This window comes from Anas platyrhynchos, chromosome 4 (assembly GCF_047663525.1).
Source record: "Anas platyrhynchos isolate ZD024472 breed Pekin duck chromosome 4, IASCAAS_PekinDuck_T2T, whole genome shotgun sequence".
Taxonomy (NCBI): domain Eukaryota; kingdom Metazoa; phylum Chordata; class Aves; order Anseriformes; family Anatidae; genus Anas; species Anas platyrhynchos.
In genome coordinates, this window is record NC_092590.1 from 17,397,703 (window position 1) to 17,410,584 (window position 12,882).

Here is a 12,882-nt window from a genome sequence, read left to right on the forward strand (position 1 = left end):
GTGGGAGGCCGGGGGCTGCATCCCCATGAGTTCCCAGCACCACCAGAGATGGGTCCCTAGCCTGTGCTCTTGGTGCTGGGAGGATGCCTGCCCCACCTGGTGCGAATCCCCACAGCCAGCCAAGCTGATGCAAACTGGTTGTTTCCTTCCATCTTCCTTTGCTTGTGTAGGGATCAGGACTAGACGAAGACGTCACAGGAACGGTGGCAGAGAGACGGGGTCTGAGACTCTTGCCACCTCTGCCGCCGTCGTGACTTCCTTGTTGAAGAAGCTGCAAGACAGAGAGGTGAGCTGCGCACATCCTGCTGTGCCGTGGGGGGTTGAGGGCTCCCCTCCACCCTCAACGCAGGGGTCTTGCCTGCTGGCCCCTCCGGTGTCCTGCTGCTGGGCTGACGCTGCTGCGCCGCCTCCTTTCACGCAGCAGCTCAGCCTGGAGCTGCCCAAGCCTCCGTCCTTGTCCTAGCCCTGCACCGTGGTCCCAGGCTGGCGCCTGGTGCTCGGTCGCTTCCCAGGGCTGCTGCTCCCTCGGCTCCTTGGTGTAGCTGGACGCAAGCTGGGACAGGACGCGCTGGTGCTGCCTGTGGGCTCTCCAGAGTGAGGGGCAGCAGCTCGCAGCTGCCCGGGAATAAGGGCAAAGCAAGAGGTGTCGTGGTCTCTCCCTAGGGTGAGCGAGCGGAGACTTACCGCCGCCTCGAGCACGTCTTGCAAGGAGATGACACCCGTCTGCGGAGCGGCGTTGTCAACCGAGTGCTCGCAGAGGTGTCTGGAGACATGAAGGCAGCCCAGGTGAGCTTGTTCTCTAGGAGGACGAACGGAGCAGCCCGCCTCTCCCCAGCTTTCTCCTGGGCAGCATTTCAGCTGTGGCTCTTTTTCAGGGCGCGATGACCGAAGTGACAGCAGCTGCTGGTGACGTCCTGGTGGCTCTGGCTCGTTCCCACTTCGAGTTTGTGATGTCCGAGCTCCAGGGCCACCTGAAGAGCATGAGGGGAGGAGCATGCCAGGAGTTTGTGCTCAGCACCTTGAGCAAACTGGCCAGCAGCTATGGTATGGCCCCTTTGGCCTCGTGCTCTGGGAGATGGTCCGTGACGGCCAGGAGCAGGGCCCCTGCCCCTCCCTGAAGGCTATTTTGGGCCGGCGGGCTGTGGGCTTGTGGCACCTCCTCGCCCGGAGCTGGGATTTCTCCCCAGCCCTCCTGCCCGCGGTGCTGCTCTGGCTCTGGCTGACCGTGGCTCCCTCTGTCCCTCTGCCCGTCCTCTCTCTGCAGCCCTGCGGTGCATCCCCTTCGCCCAAATGACGCTCGCTGCTCTGCACGCCGTGCTGAGCCACGTGGAGAGCAGCCGGATCCTGCGCGCCATCTGCAGTGGTGAGTAGAGGGGAAGGGGCCGGGCGGGCTCTCGCTGCCTCGCTCCGATCGGATGGCGGCGTGGTCCTGCGCTGGGGGGCAAATTTGGGAAGGGCAGGGCGGGGGCTGCAATGCTAAGTGCTGGAGGGGAAGAGGCCTGCGAGGAGGAGGAGGAGGAGGAGGAGGTAGAGAAGGAGGCTGAGGTGCAGTGGGCAGGAGGGGAGAAGGGGCACCGTAGTTTAGTCCAGATGCCTGGAGCACAGCACTTGCCGGTCCCGAGCCGAAGCCTGGCGAGCCAGGGACTGCTCCACGCGGGCGTGGGCGAGGGAGCTGGGCACGCTGCCTGTTGCCGGCTTTGACGAGCTCCTTTCTTGTGGTGCAGTGCTGGAGCAGTGGTCGAGGGCGATCAACGCTTACTTCAATGCCTGGGAGCAGTGCCCCTTCCCTCGCATCGGGGAGGCGCAGCTCTGCGAGCAGGTGTACGACCTGTTCTGCCACGCGGTGGGAAACTGGCTGGGCCGTGACGAGGAGGAGGAGGTGAGAGCTGCTGGCCCTTTGGCAGGGGAACGCTTGCTGTCCTCTGGAGAGAGCCAGAGATGTCTCTCCTCTGGAGAGAAGGGAAAGGGAAAGCCCCCTGTGGGCAAGGCAGGCATGTGCTGGGGGACGCCGAGTGCTGCACAGCCCTCAGAGCATCTCGCCTCTCTTCCCTCTGCAGGACAAGCAGGCCGTCTTGGGAGCAGTGGCTGCTATGATGGCCGTCGTCCTCCGTGATGCACAGCACCAGGACAACGTGTGGAAGCAGGTCTTCCGGCACCTGCAGCGGTACCAGGAGCTCCAGGAGACTTGCCGGGTGATAGAGGTGAGGCGTTGCGCGGGGTCTGGTGCAGCTGTGGGCAGGGCTTCCCCATGCCACAGGCGTGCTGGGTTTCTTCCTTCCCACGTGCCTTTAACCCGCTCGTCCTCTCCCTTCTCTTGTAGAGCCTCTGTTATTTCCTGACGACCTTGGAGGAACTTCACGCTGTCATCCCCCAGGACAAGCTCCGTGCCATCGCCATCGCTGCTGCTGTGCACCACCAGGTAAAGGGAGCCCGTGCCTGTGCCGCTGGCCCAGGTCCTGCAGGCCGCATTGCCACAGACGGGGCGGGCAGGGCAGGGCAGGGCGTCCTTCCACCAGGACCTTCCTGGAGCTGCCTCGAGGCTGTGAGCACCCCGATCCTGGCCCGAGGGGCAGCTCAGTTCCTTCAGCCGTTTCCCCCTCAGCCACCTGGCAGGAGGCCTCTGGAGTGCCGGGACCCAAAAGGCAGCCTCTGATGGCTGCTCTGCCTGCGATCGGTCTCTAAAATGGACCTTTTTCCTACAGATTGTGGAGGAGGCCAGGCAGCACAGCGCAGGCCACAAAGAAGAACTGAGGCAGTGCATTGTGCTTCAAGGTAAGGGAGGGAAGGGGACGATGCCCGTCGCGTGCTCGCAACTTCCTTGTGAACCTCAGCCGTGGGGTTTTGCTGACTATTCACGCAAAACGTGGTGTCCTGCCCGCAGCTCGAATCTGCCCGGAGGAGACAATCATGTTCCTGCTGTCCCACCTGAGCAGCGAGGACGAGGGCACCCGCAGGACAGCGCTGACTCTGCTGGGAGCTGTGGCACGCACTGACGGTCAGTACCACAGGCCAGGCCTGGGGCAGTCGGGGGGCTGAAGCTATCTGCTGTCGGAGCTTTCAGGCCCGGCAAGGCAGTAGTAGCTGCAGAAACAAAGTCCTTCTGGGACGCCAGTGCTTCCCCTGCAGTCAGAGCCCAGCCCTGCCGTGCTGTCCCGCTTGTGCGTGAGAAGCCTGGGAGCTTCGAGGGATCCCTTCTGCCATCTGAGCCCTGCCTGAACGCGGACCTCTCTGTGTCTCTTGTAGAGCCTGCAGTGAGAGAGAAGCTGCCCCTAATGGTAGAGGCCGTGCAGCCCTTGTTCATTGAGGCCAGCACCCAGGTGAGCTCATTTGGGAAGGAACAGCGAGAGCAGTGGGGCAGGGCAAGCCCCCCGAGCCGGCAGGTTGTGGAGCTGTACAAAGCCGAGCCCCGAGCCCAGGCAGCGAAGGCTTCTCCTGCGCGCTCGGTGCCTCTCCATGGGCTGCGGGGGCTGCCCCAGGCGAAGGTGGCTTCCCTGTGGCTGCTGGCGGGGCAGACCGTAACCACAGCGTCCCCTTGGCAGGTGAGGAGCGCGCTCCTGGGTTTCATCAGGGACCTGCTCAGCGTCAGCATCCCGAGCTGCTTGGCGTGGGAAGCGGTGGCGCACATCTTTGTCGAGTTCAGGCGGGCCTCGGACAGACTGGTAAGGACAGAGCGGGACACCCGCGGCTCGGTCCCGTGCCCAGGCTGTGCCGAGAGCTCCCTCAGTGCAGCGCTCGCTGCTCCCGAGCTGGGGCTGGGACGTGGGGCCTGGCCATCCTCCTCCTCCACAGAGCCTCCTGAGGCAGGAGCTGGGAGTAACGGGGGGTTTCCCAACGCTGTCTTGCAGGCAGTAGAAGACCTCCAAGAAGAAAGAGACCTTCGGGCCCAGTGCATAGATGTCCTGGAGTCTCTGGATGTCTCCGTTGGAGGCATGACCCAAGTAAGTGGTCCTGCTCCCCGCTGCTGCAGCCGCTGTGCACCTGCAGGGTGTTTTGGCCAGCCCTCGCCTGCCCCTTTTGGGGAAAGCCGTCCTTTCCCTCTCCGAGCCGCGATGGGCATGCTGACGTGCCAAACTGCCTCCTCTTCCTCTGCAGCTCTTGTGGCCACGGCTCCTGCAGTACATGGTGCCGGCCCAGTACTGCGGCCTGCTGCTCCCGCTGTCCCGCTGTCTCCAAGCCGTGATCGAGAGACAGAAGCAAACAGAAGGGCAAGAGGACAGCGAGAAGCCTGATGCTGCCCAGGGGCAAGGTGAGAGCAGAAAGTGCCCCAGCAACGTGTGCCGGGCTCGGCCAGGGGCTCCCTCCCAGCTGCATGGGGGCGTCGAAGGTGCGAGGGGCTGGGGGCGAGGTGCTCAGGGGCTCACCCTGCCTTTCTTCCTCCTTGCAGACAAGACGCCCACGCCACAGGCGCTCCTGGTTCAGCTGCTGGTGAGTAGCGGGGCCGCGGGGAAAGAGCTTTTCTGGCCAGGGGCAGGGGGAGGTGCTGGGGCAGGGCTGCTTTTGCTTTTTGGAGTCGAGCTCCCTGGTGGGAGAAGCCGCGTCCCCGGCGGAAGGAGTGAGCCCGTCTCTCTCTGTCCTCACCTAGGTGGTGGCGGCTTCTGCTGGGTGCGGAGAATGCGGGGCCGCTGCCCTACAGCTGCTGCAGGCCCTGCAGAGCAGGATCCACAGATCCCTGAGGGACCTGTGGCCCATGCGCATCCCCCGCATGCTGCAGTACCTGGAAGGTAAGGTGCTAGTGTGGAGCGCCGGGCTCAGGAGAGCTGGAGGGGGCAGGAAAAGAGCCTCCCTCCCAGCACGGCGGAGGGGAACCGCTGCCGTCCCCCTTCCGGGCAGCCAGCGTGGAGGCTGGGATCTGCTGGGATCGGCTTGCCCCTGGGGTCTGCAGCCTGGCAAGAGCTGTGGTGCAGGCAGTCTGAGGCCCTGTCAAGCCTGGGACTTGTGGGGGTCTGGGCTCCCAGGGAAGGAGAGCGCGGAACTCTTCCCTGGTGCTGGCTCAAGTGACAGCGAGGGATTTTGCTTCCTCTTGCTTTGCAGAGCATCCAGAGGGCTCCCTGGACTCCGAAGAGTGGCAGTGCTATCTGCTTAAGGTACAGCATCCCCGGGGGTGAGGCTGCGGGCAGTTGTGCCCCCGCCGCTCCTGTGCAAGGCCCGGGCAAAGGGCGAGACAACATTGGCCTCCTGTCGTGTTCCCCCCCAGTTCCTGACGGAGTCAGCGGAGGAGATGCAGGAGGACCAGCCATGGATCGTGTGCCTGAGCCGGGAGCTGAGCCAGCAGCTGAGCAGCTCCTCCAGCAGCGAGGAGGACAAGGTTTGTTCCCTGCCTGCGCCCTCCTGGCAGCACAGCCCGGGGCACCCGGCTCCGGGGCTGGGGCTGAAGGAGCGCGTTCCCGTGCGGGCTGTCGGCACCGCTCCCCCTGCCCTCGCCCCAAAGGTGCTTCCCTCCGCTACCACGGCTCGGGCTCGGGCTCTTCTCTTGCAGGAGTTCCTGTACCGGGCTCTCGGCACGGTGCTGGCCTCTTGTCGGCGGCTCACCCACGTCCAAGGGCAGCTGCTGAAATACTTGAAAGAAACGGATGCCACCAGGCCGTGTGACAAACAGGTGAAGGTTCCTCTCCCTCTCCTGCCCCCGCTCTGCCCAGTGTCCCCATGTCCCTGCTCCGGACCTTTTCCATTTCCTGGGAGCTGCCGTTTCCCTCGGGCAATGTCCTGCCTTGCCGTCGTACGCGTGCCAGAGCTCACTCCCATTTCTCCGTCATTGCAGGGAATAGCTTCCGTGGTCTCCTACGCTGCTGAGCGCCACTTCTACGTGGCCCTGGATGCAATGAGCATGGTCCGCAAGGCGCTCATCAAATTCGGCAGACGGCAAAGGGTAATGGCTGCAGGCTTTGAGTGTTCGGCCTTCTCTTGCCCTCTTTTCACTTCCCGAACGGTGGTGGCCGAGTCGTGGCACCCACGTTGCACTTGTCCCTCCCGGCAGAGCTACCTAAGACGCCTGCCCCCTGCAGAAAGCTGAGGGCCAGGAGCCCTGTGAGCTGTGGCTGGCTCTGCCCCTAGCCTGGGGGCCACGGGCAAGCCTTCCACGGCCAGCACACCCCTGACGGGCACGGGCTGCTCGCCTCAGGGCAGGACCGGGACAAACTCCTTCAGATGCTTTTCCACGGCCCTGCACAGCCGAGCCAGACAGCTCCCTCACAGCCCCGCTCCCCAGCCCCACAAATTGGCGGCGGCCCGGGGCACAGCAGGGCATCGGACTGACATCTCGGGGCATCTTTGTCAACACAGCTGCCGGACAGGGAGCGGAGACTTCAGGCCACACGGGCTGCAGTCATGCTTACCTATGGCAAGATTGCACTGCGTGCGCCCAAGGCAGAACTGCTGGACTGCGTGGAGAAATGCATCCTGGCCAACATCCTGGAGCTCTTCCATGCCTGCAGAACAAAGGTAGGGGCGTGGGGCACAGAGGAAGGAGCAGGGAGGGCTGGGTGCCCCCACGTGCCGAGATGGACGGCCTCTTTCTGAGCGTCCCCTGCGTGCTTTGTCCTGAACGTCCAGCCCCAGCCCCGAAGAAGCCCTCGCCCGTGCTCCTCTCCCAGCTCTCCAAGCAGTTCAACTGGTGTTTTTCTCTCTCCGGTCTCAGGAGCTGCAGCACAAGCTCGCCCTGGTGAACAGTATCCAGGAGGTCACCCGTGCCATCCAGGTTGTGGACACCAAGCAGAGATTCAGGCTCTGCAGGAAGCCGGAGGTGCTGAACGTCCTGCTGGTGAGTGCCTGGAGCTGGGGCTGCCCGCAGGGGAGGCAGCTTTTCCCGGAGGTCTCCAGCGGCCACCCCCCAGCTCCTCGTCCCCAGCTGCTGGGCCCTGGGGCGCTGGCACTCGGTGGCTCCGTGGTGGCCGTGGGGATGAAGGGGCTGGTGCGGGCCCCTCCGTGCCCCTGCCCACCCTGAGTGCGTCTCTCTGGGCCTTGCAGGACCTGATGAGGGAGGATGGCTGCGACAGCCCTGTGTCCCGAGTGCATCTCAAGGTGCTTCGGCTGCTGGAGCAGTTGAGGTGAGCTCTGTGCCCCAGGCTGGGGGGGCCGGCTCTGGGGCTCAAACCCAGCTGGCGTTTGGGCCACTCTGGAGACGGCTGGTAAAGCCCCTCACTGTTTTACTGTTTTCTCCCCCTTTTTCTGCATCCAGCAAGCTGGAGCCTCGCGTGGACTGGGAGAAGAGGTGCTCCCAGGTGGCCGTGTGCTGCTGGAGAGTCCTGTCGTGCCCTCCTGCGGACACAGAGCTGCAGGTACCTGCCAGCCCTTCCCTGCACACCTCTCCGTCGGGATCGCACCTCAGCGCTCCCTGTGCTCTGGCAGCTGCCGCGGTGCTGAACCTCAGTCCTCCTTTCCCGCTTTCAGCCTCTGCAAGCGTCGTGTGAGGAAGCTCTGGGCCAGCTGATGTCAGCCTTCCTCCAAGCGGAAGGCACCTCCCGCGCCTTCGCGGACATGGTCTCGGTGAGTAGCCGTGGGGCAGAGCTGGGGCCTTCGGGGATGCTCCGAGGGGGATCCGTTCCCTGCTGCGATGCCAGGGCAGGCAAAGGAACGGGCCCCGCGGGAGGCAGAGCCAAGAGCCAGGCTGGCACAGGGAGATGCCGGTGGGGAAACGGCTCCTGGGGGAGGGCAGGGGGGTGGCAGTGCCGGTGCTTGGCGGGGCTGGGGCCACGCGGAGCCCCAGGGCAGGGGCCAGGAGAGGAGGGAGGGAGGCAGAGAGGGGTGGCGGGGGGAGAAAGAAGGACGCCCGTCACGAGACACGTCTGCTCCACCCCAGGTCTTGCTGCACCAACTCACCTCAAGGAACGCGTGGCAGCAAGGGAGGGCCCTGCAGCTCTGCGCCCAGCTGCTGGGCACTTACGAAGAGGTCTTCAAGTGCTCGGTGAGTACGAGCCCCGCGTGCCCCATTCCCTCTCCCTGCTGGCCACGGCCCGGGGAGGCGAGCAGGCACTGGGCTGCCTGCGACCTTCCTCCTGCCTCTCGCCCCCACAGAGGGAACTCGCCTGCTCGGGCTTCGGCTCCTTGCTCGGTGTGCTGGGGCCTCTGCTGAGCGACTCCCAGGCCGCGTCCCGGCGGAGGGCAGGGGCCTGCCTCAGCTGCCTTCTCCGGATCCAAGGTGAGGAAAGCGGGTTCTTCCTGGCCCCCAGCAGCCCCATCTTCTCTTCCTTCCCTGCCCAGCGAGGCCACTGCTCCCCATCCCCCTCTGTGCGTGTCTGGGCCCAGAGATTCAGTTCCCCTAACCAGGACTCCCTTCTCTCACAGCTTGTGGCCTGGCGAGGGCTCGGAGAGTGGTGCTCCAAGTGCCCCACTTGCATCAGGGCATCAGGGATCTGTGTGAGAGGCTGGACACCGTGGAGGACGGGCCTCTGCGTGAGGACCGTGCCGAAATAGCGAAGGTAACTGGCTCCAGAGAGTGGGGTGGGGTCCCAGTGCCTTTGTCAGGAGGTGTGTTTTGCACGCAGGGAAACAAGACGAGAGGAGATGGTTCTAAGCCTCTCCGCTGCAGGAAGTACGAAAAACAGCGTGTGCACAGAGGAGTGTGCCCCGAGTGCCCTCTCAATGACCAGTGAGCTGCGGAGCTCAGAGGCCCCTCGCGTCTCCTTTCTGTCCGAAAGAGCTGGAGCAGAGCCGTGACAGTCTCTCCTCTCTCTCCAGGATGTTTGCCAGTACCTCCCCCAGGGACAGGCCAGGAGCTTCATGGACTCCATCACGAAGACCTTCTCGTGCACTAACCAGGAGCGTGCACGAGCAGCTGGCGACTGGCTGATCGCATTCCTGGAGACACGCGGAAACGAAATATACCCAGAGGTACGGGAGACACTTGTTCCCCTCGGCCTTGACGTTTCTCTGCTGGCTGTCGTGCTGCGCCTCGTGTGGACTGAAGAAACGCAGCCCGAGCGCGGGGCTGAGGGGACCGCACAGGCAAAGGATACGCTGAAGTGTTCCCTCTCGCCCCTTTCCTTGCAGGTGCCTGAATTCATGAAGATCCTGTGGGAGGCCAGGCGCACCGTGCAGCAGAGCCCCCTCAAGGACCTCTTCTTCAAGGCACTCTGTCTCCTGGCCGGCTTCCGCAGCCAGGCTGTGGTGGACACCCTCCTCCAGACAGAATCGCCCTCAGAGAGGTATGTGCGCTCCCCCTTGCCCCTCCGTGGCCACCAAACAGCAACCCCACGGCTTGCCTGCAGTGGGGGGATCCAGGGAAGCAGCAGGTCCCATTCCTCCCCCAGAAGCCTGAGCTCTGCGAGATCGGGCGCTCATGTCTCTGGGGAAGCAGGCATCGTGTGCCCTGCTGCTGGCGAGGAGAGCGTTTGGCCTCTGGGGAGGGAGGGCACCAGGGGTCCCAGAGGACAGGGCTCACAGGTGAACGTCTGTTTGCTTGCAGAGACGTGGTGCAGCTCTGGAGGAGCCTGGGCAGCAGCGACCTCGGGCCTAAGGTGCTGTATCACTTAATTTGGAGACTGAACGAGGCATCTGAAGCCAGGTGTCGGCTCACGGTTGCTGCTCAACCGCTGGATCCTTTCAAGGTATGCTCGTCGGCAGGAGCATCTCTACAGCTTCCCACCTGCTTTCTCACTTAGCTCAGCAGGGTGAGGGAGTTGGGGGTCACCCCAAGGTGTGAGACTTGCAGGCAGGAAGAGTCCCCCAGGGGGACAGGGGCACCACCGGGCTGGTGGGAAAGGCGGTGTTTAACAGGTTGTTTTGGCTCACATTTTCCTGCAGCTCCTCTGTGCCATCTGTGAGGTGATGTCTGCTCTGCTGACCACGAGGGAAACCCGGGACGTGCTTCTTTGCCTCTTTTTCGCCCTCCTGAAGCGGGTCAGCATTGAACTGGGAACACTGGTGCTGTTTCCCCCCCTGAGTCTTCCGGCAGAAATCTTCAAGGAAACGGAAGAAGAGGAGCTGGTGTGCGGGTAAGGAGCAGCAGGGGCAGAGAACGGGGGGCTTCAGTTCCCCAGCCAGGCACATTTGTTCGTGATGCTGAGGGAGCCAAAGGGCTGCCCTGTTTCCCAGGTGTGGAAATTTCTGAGGGTTTTCTGTGGGTTTTCGTTCGCCAGACCCTACAGCGCTGCTCTGGAACAAGTGCTGGGAAGACTCCTGGACGAGAGGTGGCAGCGGGTGCTCTGGAATCATCGAGTGTGGCCGTCCCTGGACGTGCCTCAGTGGCACTGCAACGCCGTGCAGCTCCTGACCAGGTGAGAGCCCAGTGCTGCATCTCACCTCCCCCCGGGAAGCAGCCGCAGGACCCTTCCCATGTGCCTGGGGAGCTCTCCTGGGAGGCAGGGCAGCGCCTGCACCGCAGCAGGGGACGTTTCGGGCCGCGGCCCGGGGCCTTCCCACCTGACCACGTCACCTGCTTGTGCTCTCTGTGCAGAGTGCTGCTCCATGCCCAGCTCGTCTCACGTTTGCTGATAAACAGCTTCATGCTGTGGCTGCACTCCCCCTCGCAAAACCTGCAACTCACGGCGCTGGCTTTATTCGCAGAGGTAAGGCGGCGCGTGGGGAAGGGCGGGCTCAGAGGGCTTTTCCAAAGAAACTGCTGCTTGGGGTGTCTCTTCATGGAAGAGACCGGCCCAGGTCCCTTCTCGGCACTGACAGAGCTTTGGCTGTCTTGTAGGTGGTGAAGGACCCGCCAGCTGAGGGGAAGCATCTCCTGAAGCCCCTGGTGTGGGTCTTCCTGGAGAAGCTGAAGAGTCCGAGCCGTGCTGTGAAGCAGATGGCAGCGAGAGGCCTGGGCAGTGCTGTCAGTGGCTTGCCCAAGAAGGTGAGGTGCACTTCCCTCTGCTCTGGCTGCAGCCCCCCAGCAGAGAGCCGGGCAGGGCTGCAGGGCAGCTGGGGAGCCTGGGGCAGAGCAGCACAGGCAGATGGGGGCTTCCCAACAGCCAGGCTGCTCTCCAAGCTCAGCACGCAGCCTGCGGGGAAACCTCTTGCCAAACGTGCCAGTGCCGTTCGTCACGGGGTTGTGCCGCAGCTGCACCCCCTTGCGAAACAGCAGTGGGGAGAAAGGGTGGGCATTGCGGGCAGCAGCCGCGAGCAGCTTGTGCATATCTTTGGCTTTGCAGTTTCGAAGGCACAAGAGGAAGATCGTGAAAGCACTGGGGCGTGAAATGGAGAAGGTGGACTGTCCTGGGGTGGCTGCGGAGAGCATGTTGGCCCTGGAAGAAATATTTGCAAAGCAGACGGCGAAGGGCTCGGGCAAGGCCTTCAAAAGCATCGCCCGCTCCACCAGGAAGTTCTTCGATGCCGTGAGTGAACCTACTTTTCTGCCACTTGTCCGAGGGGCGTGGGGTGGGCGGGGGCCTGCCTGTGCTGCGTGGAGGTGCTCCTGCAGGCAACCAGCTGCTGGGGCCAGCAGGCTGGGAGGAGGTACCTTCATAACCCAGCTCACAGATGGCTTTCTGGGTTGCAGGAGCAAAAGGAGCTTCGTTTTGCGGCCTTCCATCTCTACGCGGCCCTGGCTGCTGGCGCCAAGGGCGATCTCACCACGTTCTTCAGAGCAGAAGTGGAGCAGACGTTGGGCAGACTCTTCCTGCACCTCCAGGACCCCAGCTGTGCAGTATCCACCGTAAGGACCCCCTGAGCTTCTTTGCAATCCCACAGAAAGGCTCCCTGAGGAGCTGCCTCCCGGGCATAGGAGAAGGAATGACCAAGCACAATGCTCTTTTCCAGGCTTGCAAGACAGCCCTCTACAGCTGTGCTCCTTTTGTTGAGCCAAATGGGCTGCAGGGGGTCGTCATGAATTCCTTCAGGTGCAGTGGGGCAGAGCTGCAGCGCAATGTGGAATCTTACCTGGTGAGTGAGCCCTGTCCCGGGGGGATGCTGGGGCCATGGGAGTCGGAGGGCTCGGCAACGAGGCCTCTGTGGCCCAAGCAGAATTCACACCTCCCTGCTCTCCCCCAGGAGACAGCTGCTCCCGAGCTGCTGAAGAAACTGAAGCACCAGCAGGAGTCACCACAGGAGACGCGCTTCACAGATGCCACTCTCCACGTCCTTGGTGAGAGCCGGGACCGAGCTCTCTGCTCCGCTCCCACCGGGGCGGCCCAAGGGCTGCCAAGCGCTGCCCCAGCCGCCTTCCCTACGGTGCCCAGGAGGGCACGGCCAGGGGCCATATCTTGACACTGCCTCTTCTTCCCCACACTACAGAAGCCAGCGTGGAGCACCAAGAGAGCACAACGCATGCTGAAGACATCCCAGAGCATGCAGAAGATCTCTCGGGGGACACAGAAGACATCCCCGAGCTTGTAGAGGCCTGAATAAAAGTCCAGAGAGCACAGCGGGTGCAGACCAGGTCCTTCCCAGGGTGGTGTTGGTGGGAGCTGGGGCCGGGCAGCGCTGCCTGTGCAAGCCTCTCAGCACTGGTGGGATGGGGAGGGTCATGGCCAAAGCACCAGTACTCTGATCCCCCCCATCCATGTCCAAATGTAGTCACAAGGCTGGGAGAAACAAGAAAACCTTGAAGAAAATTGGGAGGCCTGTAGCTTGTGTAGTCTTTCAGCCGAAAGAAAGAGACAGGTAGCCTTGAGCTAGCAGAAGCAAGGAAGGTAAGGGATAAAAGGGTCAAAAGAAGAAGGAGAAAGCCAGCTCCAGACTGGTTTTCTGACTAGAGTTACCTTTTGCTCGTAAAGGGGCATTAACATATGTTAATGTGGGATTTGGTGTCCCTCCCTCCACCGCTGCTCCTTTGTCATGAGCAAACTCAGTGGAGATAGCTTAGGTGAGCTAAGATAGCCAATCAAAAGTAACCAAAGAGAGGGTTTTCACAAGTTTGCTGCGTACAGATTATGGTGATTGGAGTCAGAGGCGTGCTTGCTTTGAGAAAGATCGCCAAGCACCTGACTCTGCAGAGTTATAGGATTCCTTATTGAA

The 12,882-nt window shown here is 62.8% G+C and overlaps 1 protein-coding gene across 1 annotated transcript; it reads left to right on the forward strand.

The window, feature by feature from the left end:
- Window positions 1-114: 114 nt before the first annotated feature.
- LOC106020701 (maestro heat-like repeat-containing protein family member 2B) lies at window positions 115-12,289 on the forward strand. Its single transcript, XM_072036778.1, has 39 exons — window positions 115-286; window positions 664-786; window positions 876-1,044; window positions 1,265-1,363; window positions 1,725-1,879; window positions 2,058-2,201; window positions 2,321-2,419; window positions 2,703-2,772; window positions 2,882-2,995; window positions 3,244-3,317; window positions 3,540-3,659; window positions 3,846-3,938; window positions 4,093-4,246; window positions 4,385-4,425; window positions 4,583-4,721; window positions 5,032-5,084; window positions 5,195-5,305; window positions 5,477-5,596; window positions 5,759-5,866; window positions 6,280-6,438; window positions 6,635-6,757; window positions 6,964-7,043; window positions 7,175-7,274; window positions 7,387-7,482; window positions 7,796-7,900; window positions 8,011-8,134; window positions 8,281-8,414; window positions 8,674-8,826; window positions 8,986-9,140; window positions 9,401-9,542; window positions 9,739-9,929; window positions 10,074-10,211; window positions 10,391-10,502; window positions 10,634-10,780; window positions 11,079-11,261; window positions 11,426-11,581; window positions 11,686-11,808; window positions 11,917-12,010; window positions 12,160-12,289. Exons 1-39 carry the CDS (start codon window positions 128-130, stop codon window positions 12,267-12,269), a joined length of 4,770 nt encoding a protein of 1,589 aa, XP_071892879.1. The 5' UTR covers window positions 115-127; the 3' UTR covers window positions 12,270-12,289.
- Window positions 12,290-12,882: the final 593 nt, after the last annotated feature.